At 44.9% G+C, this 15,000-nt stretch overlaps 1 protein-coding gene across 1 annotated transcript in view; it reads left to right on the top strand.

Annotated features, from left to right (window-relative positions):
• vwf (von Willebrand factor) overlaps window positions 1–15,000 on the top strand; it is a 136,840-nt gene that overhangs the window by 41,539 nt on the left and 80,301 nt on the right. The window contains exons 13-18 of the mRNA XM_030790423.1: window positions 370–565; window positions 774–989; window positions 1,282–1,522; window positions 2,111–2,205; window positions 2,482–2,636; window positions 6,303–6,406. Coding sequence (XP_030646283.1) covers window positions 370–565; window positions 774–989; window positions 1,282–1,522; window positions 2,111–2,205; window positions 2,482–2,636; window positions 6,303–6,406 — 1,007 coding nt within the window. The remainder of the gene's footprint in view (window positions 1–369; window positions 566–773; window positions 990–1,281; window positions 1,523–2,110; window positions 2,206–2,481; window positions 2,637–6,302; window positions 6,407–15,000) is intronic.

Below are 15,000 nucleotides of genomic sequence, written 5' to 3'. Positions count from 1 at the left end.
ACTGGACTGTGTGTTACACTGAACTTGACTGTGTGTTACACTGAACTGGACTGTCTGTTACACTGAACTGGACTGTCTGTTACACTGAACTGGACTGTATGTTACACTGGACTGGACTGTATGTTACACTGAACTGGACCGTCTGTTACACTTAACTGGACTGTGTGTTACACTGAACTGGACTGTCTGTTACACTGAACTGGACTGTGTGTTACATTAAACTGGACTGTCTGTTACACTGAACTGGACTATGTGTTACATTAAACTGGACTGTGTGTTACACTAAACTGGACATCACACAGTGTCATGCCTTTATTGCTCTGTCTGCTGCCCCTTGTTTTCGCTCAGTTTTTCACCTTGTGCTTGTAGCTCCATCCGGTGTATTCTGGAAAAACCTGTGGAATGTGTGGTAACTACAACGGTAACCAAGGTGATGATTTTCTGACGCCTGGTGGGTTGGTGGAGACACGTGTGGAGGGGTTTGGAAACTCCTGGAAAATGAATGCAGAGTGTGACAATGTTCACAGACAACACACTGATCCCTGCAGTCTGAATCCTAAGAGAGGTATACACACACTCACCACACACACACACACACACTCACCACACACACACCGCAAGAGAGGCACAGAGACGTACACACAGGTATATATGTTTGAACACATATGTAAATTACAGAAAAATATAATCCTCTGTTTGTGTATCTACTGTGTGCGTGTGTGTGTGTGTGTGTGTGTGTATGTGTGTGTGTGTGTGTGTGTGTGTGTGTTCAGTGCGTTTTGCAGAGGAGGCTTGTGCGGTGCTGTTGTCTGTGAAGTTTGAGCCGTGTCATTATGAGGTGAACCCATCTGCATATGTGAAAAACTGCCGTTATGATGTATGCAGTTGTGCAGATGGTCAGCAGTGTCTCTGTGTAGCCATCAGCAGCTATGCAGCCGCATGCACAGCCAAAGGAGTCCTCATCAACTGGAGGGAAAAGGGATATTGCGGTAATACACACAAACATCAGACACACATATATACGCACACACACACACACACACACTCACTGTCGCGCACACACGCATGCACACACACGTACATGCATATTTGTATATGTACTGTATTTTATGTTTAGAGATTGTTCGCTGTATATGTGTATTCACTTAAATTGTTCACTTTATGTGTGCATTTTTACACACTGTGTGAACATGCACACATAACTATATGTGCGTGTTAGAGATTACTCACTCTATAAGTGTGTTTAGAGATTGTTTGGTGTGTGCGTGTGTTTGTGTTTAGAAATGACTTGCCCTGGAGAGCAGGTGTATGAGGTCTGTGGGAGTTTCTGCAATCAGACGTGTCGATCTCTCTCCATGCCCGATACGGAGTGTGTGAGTGTGTGTGAGGAGGGCTGTTTCTGTCCACGAGGCCTTTACCTGAGTGACACCGGAGAGTGTGTGTCACCTGATGACTGCACATGCCACTATGACGGAGAGATATACCAACCCAGCGACATGTTCGCTGATCACCACTCTGTCTGGTAATGATGAACACACACACACACACACACACACACAGTTACTAACACACACACATACACACACACACATTTACTAACATACACACAAATTCACACACAAACACACACATTTACTAACATACCCACACACCACACACACACATTTACTAATATACACATACACACACACACACACACACACACACACACACACATTTACTAACATACACACATACACACACGCACAGATCTAAGCAGAGTCCACTGAATACGAAGCACACTGAAAGCAGTTCCACCTGGCGTCACTGTGTAACTGAGTACAGCTAAATACAGTTCAGTTTTGATTGCACATCAGTGTTAGAAACAGGAGAAAAATGACCATTTTTAGACACACACGGACACCCCTCCACACATAATGTACATATATTCAATCTTGGTTTTGTGACTGTGTTTGTGTGTGTGTGTGTGTGTTTATCTGTGTGTGTGTGTGTGCATGTGTGTTTGTATGTGTGTGTGTGTGTGTGTGTGTGTGTGTGTGTGTGTGTGCATGTGTGTGTGTGTGTTTTTATATGTGTGTGTGTGTGTGTTTTGTATTGTATTGTGTTGTAGTTACTGTGAGAGAGGATTAATGCGTTGTAGCTCCAATGAGTCGCCTGGATCCCAGCTGTCAGATCTGTTTTTTGATGAACTCCCATCTTCACGAGGTATCTCTCTGTGTTTGTGTATGTGTGTGTGTGTGTATGGTGTGTGTATGCAGATTTCTGAATATGTTTTGTATGCCTGTGTTTATGTGTTACCTTTGCTTTGTGTGCGCCTGTGTGTGTGTATGCAGATTTCTGAATATGTTTTGTATGCCTGTGTTTATGTGTTACCTTTGCTTTGTGTGTGCCTGTGTGTGTGTGTATGCAGATTTCTGAATATGTTTTGTATGCCTGTGTTTATGTGTTACCTTTGCTTTGTGTGTGCGTGTGTGTGTGTAGCAAGGCGGTCCCTGCCATGTCCAGCTCCTATGCAGAGTGCCGTGTGTGGGAGTGTGACAGATGTGGGAATAGAATGTGCCAGAACATGCCAGAATCTGGACTTTGAGTGCGTTAGCCGGGGCTGTGTCGCTGGCTGTGTGTGTCCTCCGGGAACGGTGTGTATGAGAACATTTCATGCTGTGTCTGGGTCAGTGTGTATTCAGTTTAGGGATGGTCAGTTTCATCAGCTTTACAAATAACCTCAATTTAAAACATCATGGTTTCCAAACTGTGAGAATTTTAGAAGCTATGATGTTTTATTACAGTGCTCATGCTGCCTTCCACTGGACACTACACTGTTAAAGACCCTCCCATAAAACCCTCCCATAAGACCCTCCCATAAGACCCTCCCATAAAACCCTCCCATAGTTTTGTCCCAGGTTTGTGTGAGCAGTTTGCCTGACAGATACGTTTGTTACAGAGAGGAGATTTGCCATGAACATGTCAAAGGGATACAACATTCTAGCTTTATCTCCACAAAAGCATATTGGAACTCTAAAAACATTTTACATTATATCTAAAAATGTCCAAACGGTTTCAGAAAATGGCGATAAGGAGATATCCAGTTTGCAAAATATTGTCTGCCAAAGGGTCCTACACTAGAACTATATATGTGGGGGATATATGTATATATATATATATATATATATATATATATATATATATATATCAGTATAAGCTAAACTATAAGTTTAACAAACTAAATGAATACAGGTTAGCACTGTTTTCACGTAAGTTGATTTGTTGATTTGTTTTCACGTAAGTTGATTTGTTGATTTGTTTTCACGTAAGTTGATTTGTTGGAAAATGGCTGCACTTAAGCATAATAAATTGCCTTAGCGAAAAATAATAAAACCTTGACATTTCCTCCGGCTGTGGCCGTGCCACCACAATCCCATTAGGGTTAGGGTCAGGGGTTAGGGTTAGGGTTAGGGTCAGGGGTTAGGGTCAGGGTCAGGGTTAGGGTTAGGGTTAGAGTTAGGGTTAGGGTTAGGGTCAGGGGTTAGGGTTAGGGTTAGGGTTAGTGTGGAAGGGAGACGTGAATCAAGTTGCCATTTTGGTTCCTGAAGAGGGGCTTAATTTTAACAAACTGTGTTACAGTGACGTGTGTGCCAAGGTGCTGGGGCAGTGGTACGTGGGGGTGGTGTTATTGGGGAACCCTTAGGAAGAGGGGGTGGCAGGTCTAGAGAGGATCCAGGACCATGGGATGGTTCCTGGCTGGAGGAATGAGCTGGGACCTAAACCTGGGTCTCCTGCCCAGTGAGAAAGTACCCACCTGACACCTGTAGCTTCTGCCAGTGGCTCAGCAGAGTCTGGTGGTGGTCGCTCTCTGTGGGAGCTCAGTGACAGGCTGGGAACCACAGGCAGAACTGTACCCAAGACTGGGCTCTATACTCAACCTCGTCTGGTACATTCGAACTGCGAAAAGTCGTCCACTGGCAGCTCAGCAGAGTCTTGGGAATTGGGCAGAGATGTTTCCAAACCCTGCCGTAGCACACCCTCCCCTCCCTCCCCCCGTCTACCCTAACCCTAACCCCTTACCCCTAACCCCTGACCCTTACCCATGGCACACCCTCCCCTCCCTCCCCTAGTCTACCCTAACCCTAACCCCTGACCCTAACCCATAGCACACCCTCCCCTCCCTCCCCAGTCTACCCTTACCCTAACCCAAACCCTAACCCCTGACCCCTAACCCCTGACCCTAACCCATAGCACACCCTCGCCTCCCTCCCCAGTCTACCCTTACCCTAACCCCTGACCCCTAACCCCTGACCCTAACCCATAGCACACCCTCCCCTCCCTCCCCCAGTCTACCCTAACCCTGACCCCTGACCCTAACCTATAGCACACCCTCCCCTCCCTCCCCGAGTCTACCCTAACCCTAACCCCTGACCCCTAACCCCTGACCCTAACCCATGGCACACCCTCCCCTCCCTTCCCCAGTCTACCCTAACCCTAACCCCTGACCCCTGACCCTAACCCATAGCACACCCTCCCCTCCCTCCCTCAGTCTACCCTAACCCTAACCCCTGACCCTAACCCATAGCACACCCTCCCCTCCCTCCCCTAGTCTACCCTGACCCTAACCCCTAACCCCTGACCCTAACCCATAGCACACCCTCGCCTCCCTCCCTCAGTCTACCCTAACCCTAACCCCTGACCCTAACCCCTGACCCTAACCCATAGCACACCCTCCCCTCCCTTCCCCAGTCTACCCTAACCCTAACCCCTGACCCCTGACCCTTACCCATGGCACACCCTCCCCTCCTTTCCCCCATCTACCCTAACCCTAACCCCTGACCTCTAACCCCTGACCCTAACCCATGGCACACCCTCCCCTCCCTTCCCCAGTCTACCCTAACCCTAACCCCTGACCCCTGACCTTAACCCATAGCACACCCTCCCCTCCCTCCCCGAGTCTACCCTAACCCTAACCCCTGACCCCTAACCCCTGACCCTAACCCATGGCACACCCTCCCCTCCCCAGTCTACCCTAACCCTAACCCCTGACCCCTGACCCTAACCCATAGCACACCCTCCCCTCCCTCCCTCAGTCTACCCTAACCCTAACCCTAACCCCTGACCCTAACCTATAGCACACCCTCCCCTCCCTCCCCGAGTCTACCCTAACCCTAACCCCTGACCTCTAACCCCTGACCCTAACCCATGGCACACCCTCCCCTCCCTTCCCCAGTCTACCCTAACCCTAACCCCTGACCCCTGACCCTAACCCATAGCACACCCTCCCCTCCCTCCCCGAGTCTACCCTAACCCTAACCCCTGACCCCTAACCCCTGACCCTAACCCATGGCACACCCTCCCCTCCCTTCCCCAGTCTACCCTAACCCTAACCCCTGACCCCTGACCCTAACCCATAGCACACCCTCCCCTCCCTCCCTCAGTCTACCCTAACCCTAACCCTAACCCCTGACCCTAACCCATAGCACACCCTCCCCTCCCTCCCCTAGTCTACCCTGACCCTAACCCCTAACCCCTGACCCTAACCCATAGCACACCCTCGCCTCCCTCCCTCAGTCTACCCTAACCCTAACCCCTGACCCTAACCCCTGACCCTAACCCATAGCACACCCTCCCCTCCCTTCCCCAGTCTACCCTAACCCTAACCCCTGACCCCTGACCCTTACCCATGGCACACCCTCCCCTCCTTTCCCCCATCTACCCTAACCCTAACCCCTGACCTCTAACCCCTGACCCTAACCCATGGCACACCCTCCCCTCCCTCCCCCAGTCTACCCTGACCCCTAACCCCTGGCCCCTAACCCTGATCCCTAACCCCTGACCCTTACTCATGGCACACCCTCCCCTCCCTCCTCCAGACTCCTTCTTTCATCCTGCAGCCACTTTCCATGAGCTGCAGGAGCCATTGGTCAGAGAGCAGCCAGTCAGTCTCCTCTGTGTTTCCACTGGAAGCTTCACAACTGACATCCCCAATCTAGATATTCAGCTGTTTGTATCATTTTACAAGTGCACATTGTACATCATTTTAAAAATTTTGATGCATGCATAGCTTGACTGACCGACTGCCCATATTATTGACTGACTGTCGCTCTGACCAGCTGCCTCTCTGACTGGCTGTCTCTGCACGACTGTCTCTCTGATTGGCCGACTGTATTACTGACTGAATGACTGTCTCTCTGACTGTCTCACCAGCTGACAGTCTCACTAACTGCCTGACTATATGACTGCTTGTCTGGCTTGTTGACTGACGGTCTGTCTCTCTGACTAACTGTCTGTCTGTCCATTTGACTGATTTGTTGCAGGTGCGTCACAGGAAAGAATGCATTCCCCCTGACCAGTGTCCCTGTTTCCATAACAACCGTGCTTTCTCTCCTGGACAGAGTGTTATGATGGACTGCAACACCTGGTAAACTGAGCACCTTTCTTGTCATTAAAATAAAGATCATACTGTAGTTCATTACTTACCCCCTCAGGAAGAATGCTGCAGGTGTGTCAGACAGAGCTGGAACAGCAGAGGGCGCCACTAAACAGCCGTACAGCATTCTTTACATGACTACATCAGAGAAAGACACACTGTCACATGGAAAAGTTTCATTTGTAAAACTTCCAGGTGACTCTTTAAGTTGTACACTCCTATTTACAGGCCAAGCATTTTACAATAGCTCTTCACATTTAAATTAGAATTTAAAAGTCAGACACTGAGTTGATGATGTGAGTTAGACAAGAGTATCGGAACACAAACTCTGTTTCAGTGTGGGCACAGTGGCTAGCTCTAAAACAGAACTTTTTATAATATACACTGAGGAGTTTAACATAAAGGATTCTGTGGTATTTTGTTGACGTGTGTAAGCATTCGCTGTAAGTGTGGTGCATAAAATACCATAAAGAAATTATGACTTGTATATGTATGTTCACACCAGGGCTGCATGATTCAGTAAAAAAAAATCATATTGTGATTGTGGTTTAAACTGTGATTTGATAAACACTTGAGTTAACATCTCATATAGCTGCTTAGTTATCAAGGCTGAAAGCATATACAGGCATATAACCACAACAAAACAGTCCAGACTTTTCATGTAATTAAAAAAGCGTTTTTCTCTGACAGCGTAACTTGTGAAAAGCACCAGTGATTGTTTTTGTTCAGGCTGGCACAGTGTCTGTACTGTGTATAAAATATGGCTTGACGTAATTCAAATTACAACTGACCCTTCGCTAAGCCCCTCCCTAGAACAGCCACCGTCCAGTCCTACAATAGCAACCGTAACTAGGCACGGAAGGTCTGTCAGGCTTTCAGAACAAGGGAAAATGTCGAAACGGTGTGCATATGGAACCTGCAATTCCGACTGCAGATACCGTAGATACCCTCAAAGTTTACAGGGGGGGTCGTATTTTTTCGCTTTGCCAAAGCTAAAAACGCTGCAGGAGAGATGTCAACAGTGACAACATATAGTAATTAAACTCTGTCTCTGTTGTGATTAACGACTTTCCATGGCTGGCATAACACTACACATTGGCAAAGAAATCTGTGTTGTCTTTTATTTTGAGTGATACACTAATCGCAGCCATACTGCCGTGTCAAATGTAATTGCTAACCGACTCAGTGTTATTTAAAACGTGCTGACGCTTTGTTTACGCTTAGTTGTACTGTATTTGTTGAACGCATGTGTAGAGCATGACATCAGACCGCTCGGACAATCAATATTGTAACGTTACAACTCTGTGTAATCAAGTTGCCAAATACGTCTGTATGTACAGGTTTGCCTATGATAATTATTCACGATGTTTCAGGTTGACAATGACTCTCGGTTCACTCGTCTCACGAATGTCCTCTAACGGTTGAATAGCTAATTTGGCTAACTTGACGTTAGCTACTCGGGTAGTAGCCTAATAGTGACCACAAGGCTTGTAGGTTTTAGTGATGTATGCAGTTTTACTTTAAAAAGTTGGCTCTGACAGATACTACTAGTAAACATCCTTAACTCGCTGGGTTAGTTTTATATATCTTGTTTTATTTTGCATTTGTGCATGTGCTTTGATCAATAGCTCATCCGAGGCCAACCCAGCTCTTCCCTCGATTTTAATGTCCTCCTCATTGACAATGCTCTGCCGACAAATTATATTATGAATGTAGCTCTCAAATGCTTATTGTAGTCCTTTCCAGCTACTTCCCTCTAAAATTTCAGGACTGTGATTCCAGAAATGTGCTATTATTTCCTTTGGAATATCTCTCATTGATATCGTTGAAAACGCTATAGATTGACATGCCGGGTGTGAAAGCTTGACAGGCGTAGCAACAGTAACCAAGCGGGGGTGGAACTTAGCGAAGGGTCAATTAGGCTATAGCCTAAAACAAAGAAGTATTGTGTACAAAATACAGTAACATCAGTAATGCAAACGCAGTCTAAGTCACGGCTTGGCCGGCGTTTCAGTGCATTTCTCAATTTTTAACAAGATTGAAATTAAACTGTAGGCTATCAATGCTGAACTGGTAGCCGAGTCTGAAATCAAACGCATCTGTAAAATGAGGAACACCAAGTTTTACTGCTGCATCTCGTTGGCTCGTTTTTGGCAGTTTGTCATAGAATTCGATGAGTCTACAGATGTCACTGAGAGAAAATGACTTTCTTCTTCCCGTCATGATTTCTGTGCATGCAGCCTTAGCCTCAAGAGGCTAGCCGGAAGCAGATGGGTTACCGCGTGACAAAGTAGGCCTATGAAAGTAAAGTTTAAAAAAAAAAAGGATTACCATAGTTTTAATGTTTTATCCCTATGTTGTCATGTATAAAAAGACCCAAAATGAACCCTGTAAGCAGACTACTTGATTACTATATGCAAATTATACAGTACTGTACTTGTATAGGAATGATTCTGTCCCAAGCTTTTTGATCCATATAAGCGGTTGATCACTATAACCGTGATCACTATAAGCAGTTTCCACCGTATTTTTGGTTTCTGATGAGGTGTTTTTGTCTTCTGATGTGTCCTGATACGGGACAATAGTGAGGGAGACAGAGGTAAAGAAGTCCATGAGGTGGAATGGAGTCCATTGTTGTCCTGTATCAGAACTCACACAGCACATCCCATAGATTATTGTCCTGTATCAGAACTCACACAGCACATCCCATAGATTATTGTCCTGTATCAGAACTCACACAGCACATCCCATAGATTATTGTCCTGTATCAGAACTCACACACCACATCCCATAGATTATTGTCCTGTATCAGAACTCACACACCACATCCCATAGATTATTGTCCTGTATCAGAACTCACTCAGCACATCCCATAGATTATTGTCCTGTATCAGAACTCACACACCACATCCCATAGATTATAGTCCTGTATCAGAACTCACACAGCACATCCCATAGATTATTGTCCTGTATCAGAACTCACACAGCACATCCCATAGATTATAGTCCTGTATCAGAACTCACACAGCACATCCCATAGATTATTGTCCTGTATCAGAACTCACACACCACATCCCATAGATTATTGTCCTGTATCAGAACTCACACAGCACATCCCATAGATTATTGTCCTGTATCAGAACTCACACAGCACATCCCATAGATTATTGTCCTGTATCAGAACTCACACACCACATCCCATAGATTATTGTCCTGTATCAGAACTCACACAGCACATCCCATAGATTATAGTCCTGTATCAGAACTCACACAGCACATCCCATAGATTATTGTCCTGTATCAGAACTCACACAGCACATCCCATAGATTATTGTCCTGTATCAGAACTCACACAGCACATCCCATAGATTATTGTCCTGTATCAGAACTCACACACCACATCCCATAGATTATTGTCCTGTATCAGAACTCACACAGCACATCCCATAGATTATTGTCCTGTATCAGAACTCACTCAGCACATCCCATAGATTATTGTCCTGTATCAGAACTCACACACCACATCCCATAGATTATTGTCCTGTATCAGAACTCACTCAGCACATCCCATAGATTATTGTCCTGTATCAGAACTCACACAGCACATCCCATAGATTATTGTCCTGTATCAGAACTCACACAGCACATCCCATAGATTAAAACAGAAAGACTTTGCATACGTCTGCTTGTTCATTTGCATGTATTTGCTCAGTCTTCATTGAAAGTGAGTATAAAAGTGAATATAAAAATGAACCCTGAGCTCCCTTCCATGGTGTCCTTACTCAAACAGTGTGTGGACATTACCCAACCACAGTGGCCTACAGCATCTGTAGACATGAGACTACTTATCTAATATAGGCTGTGGTCGAAATGGTCAAAACAATGACATCCTAAGTCCTTTCCTAACCACTTTTCCTTGACCTCGATGGAAAACATCCTGAGGTTGAGGAAAGGTGGGACGGAGAATTCATAAGGACTTAGGAAAAAACAACCACAGTGCTAAGAGAATCCCACTGCACTCACACTAGGCTATGCAATCGTGCGATGGCGGATGTTCTTGACGCAGGTCTGCCATGGTGAATCTACAATATTCCGAAGATGGACTAATAAAAAAACGCATCATAGGTACTTCACCCTGTGCATTCTTACCGCGGTGTTTCATGCAAGCTATATAAACATGGACAACCCGGGGAAAAATATTACTTCATTACCAAGGTTGGAATTGAAATAAAATAAGGAATATAGGCTAACAGTCACAAAAGTGAAATGAATGGTTGCTCACGCTCACCCTCCTGTCCAATCATATTTATTGACATGAATCCCAAATAGTATGACTGTATGAAAATAACTGTTAAATTTATGCAAGATAGGCATAAACTGTTAGGCCTACAAATCTACTTCTGTATGTATCATCATTCTTAAGCTTCAAACATGAAATTATTGAATTAAAAACATTATATGGCTTCTGTGTTATGGTTAGTATGCTGATTATAACCTGCTGATAAGCCTATGCATATAACCACTTAAGAACCACCACACAACTCAGTAAACACCTTGAAATGTTGACTTGATTGTGCTTTGAAGTAGTTATGGCAGATACAGGCTGTGGATGTGTAATGTGACAAAATAGTTGATTCCCCAAAGAAATTACTATCAGATGATCAAGGGCCCAACACTACTGTGCTCAATGAATGGCCAATAACCCATCTACCCAGCTGAGTAGTATATATCCTGATGAGCCTATCTTCAACTAGTGGCTTATAAAAAAGCATCCAGGGAGTATGACAGTTACAGAGCAAAATGGGAGACAGTTTACAATTATAATTTTGGTATTTAGCAGACGCTTTTAGCCAAAGCCACTTACAATAAGTGCATCAGTCAGATCCTATTACCTCATAAACAGAGATCACAATAAGGCTGTGCATTAATTTACCCTTCGTATTGCGCTCCTGCAATTCTTTGACAGTGAATGACAAACACAAACACAAGACAAGGTTAGTATTAGTATATAGTAGCAGAGACTAAAAAACGAATGCAAATCAGCAACTCAACAGTTGACGCGACAGGAATTTAAAGTCCCTAGTAAAATAAGCTAGCGACGCTACCAGACAGAGCACACAGTTATACATTGACAAAAAACCTTAGACGAAGCGAACCCGAAAGAATCTAGCACGAAGTAAGTTATATACGGCGAACGACAACAGAGTAAGCAGAGCAAACAGAAATTGCGGCTACTCAGCAAATAGCAAGCAACAGAGACAAGAGAGAAACCAGAAATCGTGGCTACTGAAGCAATTTAAAGCAAAGCCTTACTTGAGCCTTACTCCTGCTCTGAAGGAGAAGCAATCTGACCGAAAAACGATGCACAAACGTGGAGCCTGCTACTGCTGTGTAGCTCACCTCACAGCGAAACCGAAGAGACGTTCACAGGAGGAGGGTACGACTGCAGAGGCTCATGGCATTGTGTTCACAGATGGTAAGAGGATGCTGATGTTGATTTTGAACACTGATCACAGAGCATGCTTAAACTGAACATACCATCAAAACAGAACTGAAATTGTTCCTGCATATATGCGTTCCTATGTAGAATATAGCCGTTATGTTTTGCCTTGCATACGATAATGCATCATCAGGTTTAAAAATGAAAACAAGACAGATAAAAACAGCACTTTAGTTATGTATTTACACTTTATTCCATTTACTCTTTATTTTGTCTTTTACAGGAGAGGAGCAAAAGATGCCACCCCCAACACCCATGTCCCTCTGTTACAGATCTGTTTAGATCTATCAGAAGACATGCAGTTTGACTACCGCCTGTCCAGGCCATCTATTGAGGCACTGATGGCCCTTCTCAGGAGGCAGAAGACCCATGGCTGGGATCAGTATATGGAGGTCCTTTTGGTGGTGTACTGGCTGGCACATGGATTGTGTTACACGGTTGTCTCCCAGGTCTTTGATGTGCCAAAGACAACTGTGTTTGATATTGTACGTTGGATGTGTGATGTAATCCTGTCTCTCCTTCACAAAGTGGTCCACTTCCCCACACTGGCACTGTGTGCTGAAGTTGGCCATGGCTCCCAACAGCCTGGCCGACAGCCCAGCCAGTCACTGTGTGGGAGCCATCGATGGATGCCACGTCCACATCAAGGCTCCCCATGGTCCACATGCACAAGATTACTTGAACAGGAAACTCTTCCACTCTGTCTTCAGGCAATCTGTGACAGCACCAACAAATTTCTGGACATATCTGTTGGCCGCCCTGCTTCAGTCCACGACTCCAGGGTGCTAAGAAAAAGTCCAGGATTTGTCAGGGGCTGTTACCCACCAGCTGTTTACTTCATCATGGGAGATGGGGGATACCCATGTCTGACTGCACCAGTCAGTTTCATTACCCCATACTGGGAACCAGTGAGGGGAAGAGTGGAGGCTCACCAGAGCCCAATCCATTATAGAGAGGGCCTTTGGCATGACGAAGACATGGTGGTGAGGGATCTTCTTCAAAGTCCTGGAGGTGGATCACACCTTTACTCCTAATGTCATTGCAGTGCCCCAGTGCCAGCACCACCACCTGTGCAAGGGGATGAACATGGAGGTCAGCATTATAGGGACAGACTGGCAGCACCAAATCAGTGTCCCTCACCTCTGTAAAATCATGACCAGTGTTGGGGGTGAAGAGTTACAAAGTAACGTGTTACTGTAATTATATTACTTTCCTCCATAACAAAGTAAAGTAAAGCATTACAGTTCAAATTTCAGTAATCACATTACAGTTACTGGATTATTAAAAAGAATGTTTTTTGTGTTGAATATTTAAATTTAACTTATAAAATGGATATCCAAGAAGGGTTAAGTCGAGGGCAACTGGACTTGGTTGTAGATTCTTGAAGACGTTTCACCTCTCATCCATTTAGAACTGAAGAAGCCTCTTTGATGAGAGGTGAAACATCTGCAAGAGTCTATAACCAAGTCCAGTTGCTCTTGACTTAACCATTCTTTGATAACCATGACCTGAATGACTGAGAATCTTCACGGATATAAAACGGATAGTTCCGGTTCTAGCTGCTAATTGGTCAATACAGTGTATCAGCCATGTTAAAATACATGATTATAGAAGCAGCTATAATGTGAGACACACCTGTCACCTTAACTGTGTATCTATAATATGACTATCCACTGTCACTCAGGAGAGATTTGGTCCTTGACAGTAGCTCCTGCTCAGTGGGAAGACAGACAGCTGGTTAGCTAGTTAGCAAGGTCTGCTACATTTGAGAGAACCTGAAAATATGGTGTAGCCAACCAGGACAATAATATGGAGAGTTTTAATGTTACTTTTAATCACAAAATACAGATAACGCTTGATAAATGGCTTTCTTGCTACATTTCGGTTTAAGTCAATAATTCAAGAACTTTTCTTCCACATTATTGTTTGCACATTAATAAATCAAGATCTTTGTTTGTTGTATTTTTTTACAGTGGATCTTTCTGTGAGAGATGCAAAGACCATTGGCTGCCTATGAAGCACTAAAATCACTAACTCTCTGTAAAACCAGTGGTAAAGGGGCTTCCAACTGGTCAAACTATTCTAAATAATAAATGTAAAGTGTCTGAATGTAAACAGAAGTATTTAGTAAACAGGACAACATGGCGGCTATGCCCTACATTTATAGCCTGCATGTGCTCCATTACTGCTGCACTCCTTTTTTCATCTGTTTTTGAGTAGATCAGTCACTTTGCATTGAGGTACTTCTACCTTTACTTGACAGGTACGCCCAGGTGTTGAGAAACTTTCAATGCACATCCTAGTAAAGAACATACGTTATGTTGCATGTGCAGTAGTAATCTCATGTGTTTGAGGTGACAATTCTGGGGGGTATTCCAGAAAGCGGGTTTAGTAAAAACTCCAAGTTTGGTGTTACGTTCCCCAGTCCTGGTGGCCACCTAAATAATAGCAGCTAGGCAGCACTGACAACCCCTTCTGGTGGCGATTATGTTTTTGTTTGTTTTGTTTTGGTATTTTCTAACCTGTTGATTAGGGGCACCTGAAACCTGTGGGCTGAGCCTATTTGTAGACCCTCCTGGCACCGTTCCCGCGAGACGCGCATGGGTGTTCTAGAGGATACCGGTCCATCCCAGCACAATGTGATGGTGTTCCCGCTTCGCTTCCTAAATTCGCTTTGTTAATTCTTTGTCTACATGTTTTGGATAATAAAAAAACCCTAGATTTAGACCTGTTATCTTGTGCGTCTCCCCCTTTATGCTACGAGCTGGTGATCGGCCGTAACATTAGGTAACTCAGAGTAAGTAGTAAACCTCCTAATAGAAGAGCCCTATGGCTTTTTTTTGCTAGGAGAATGAAGCCATAGGGCTCTTCTGTTAGGAGGTTTACTACTTACTCTGAGTTACCTAACTCAGAGTTTTCACTAAACCCGCTTTCTGGAACACCCCCCTGAAAAAGGGGCTCCTGTCGTCTATTGCTGTTGGCCGTATTGTAAGAGGGTGGGGGGAAGGGACAGGCGGTGGTGAGAGCTGTGGTCGGGGACAGCTCTGACAGGTGGCCTGGGGTTTTGTTTGTGTTCGGATAAAAG

The sequence above is a fragment of the Chanos chanos genome, chromosome 13 (assembly GCF_902362185.1).
Source record: "Chanos chanos chromosome 13, fChaCha1.1, whole genome shotgun sequence".
NCBI lineage: Eukaryota > Metazoa > Chordata > Actinopteri > Gonorynchiformes > Chanidae > Chanos > Chanos chanos.
This window is presented reverse-complemented; position numbering and strand designations above follow the sequence as displayed.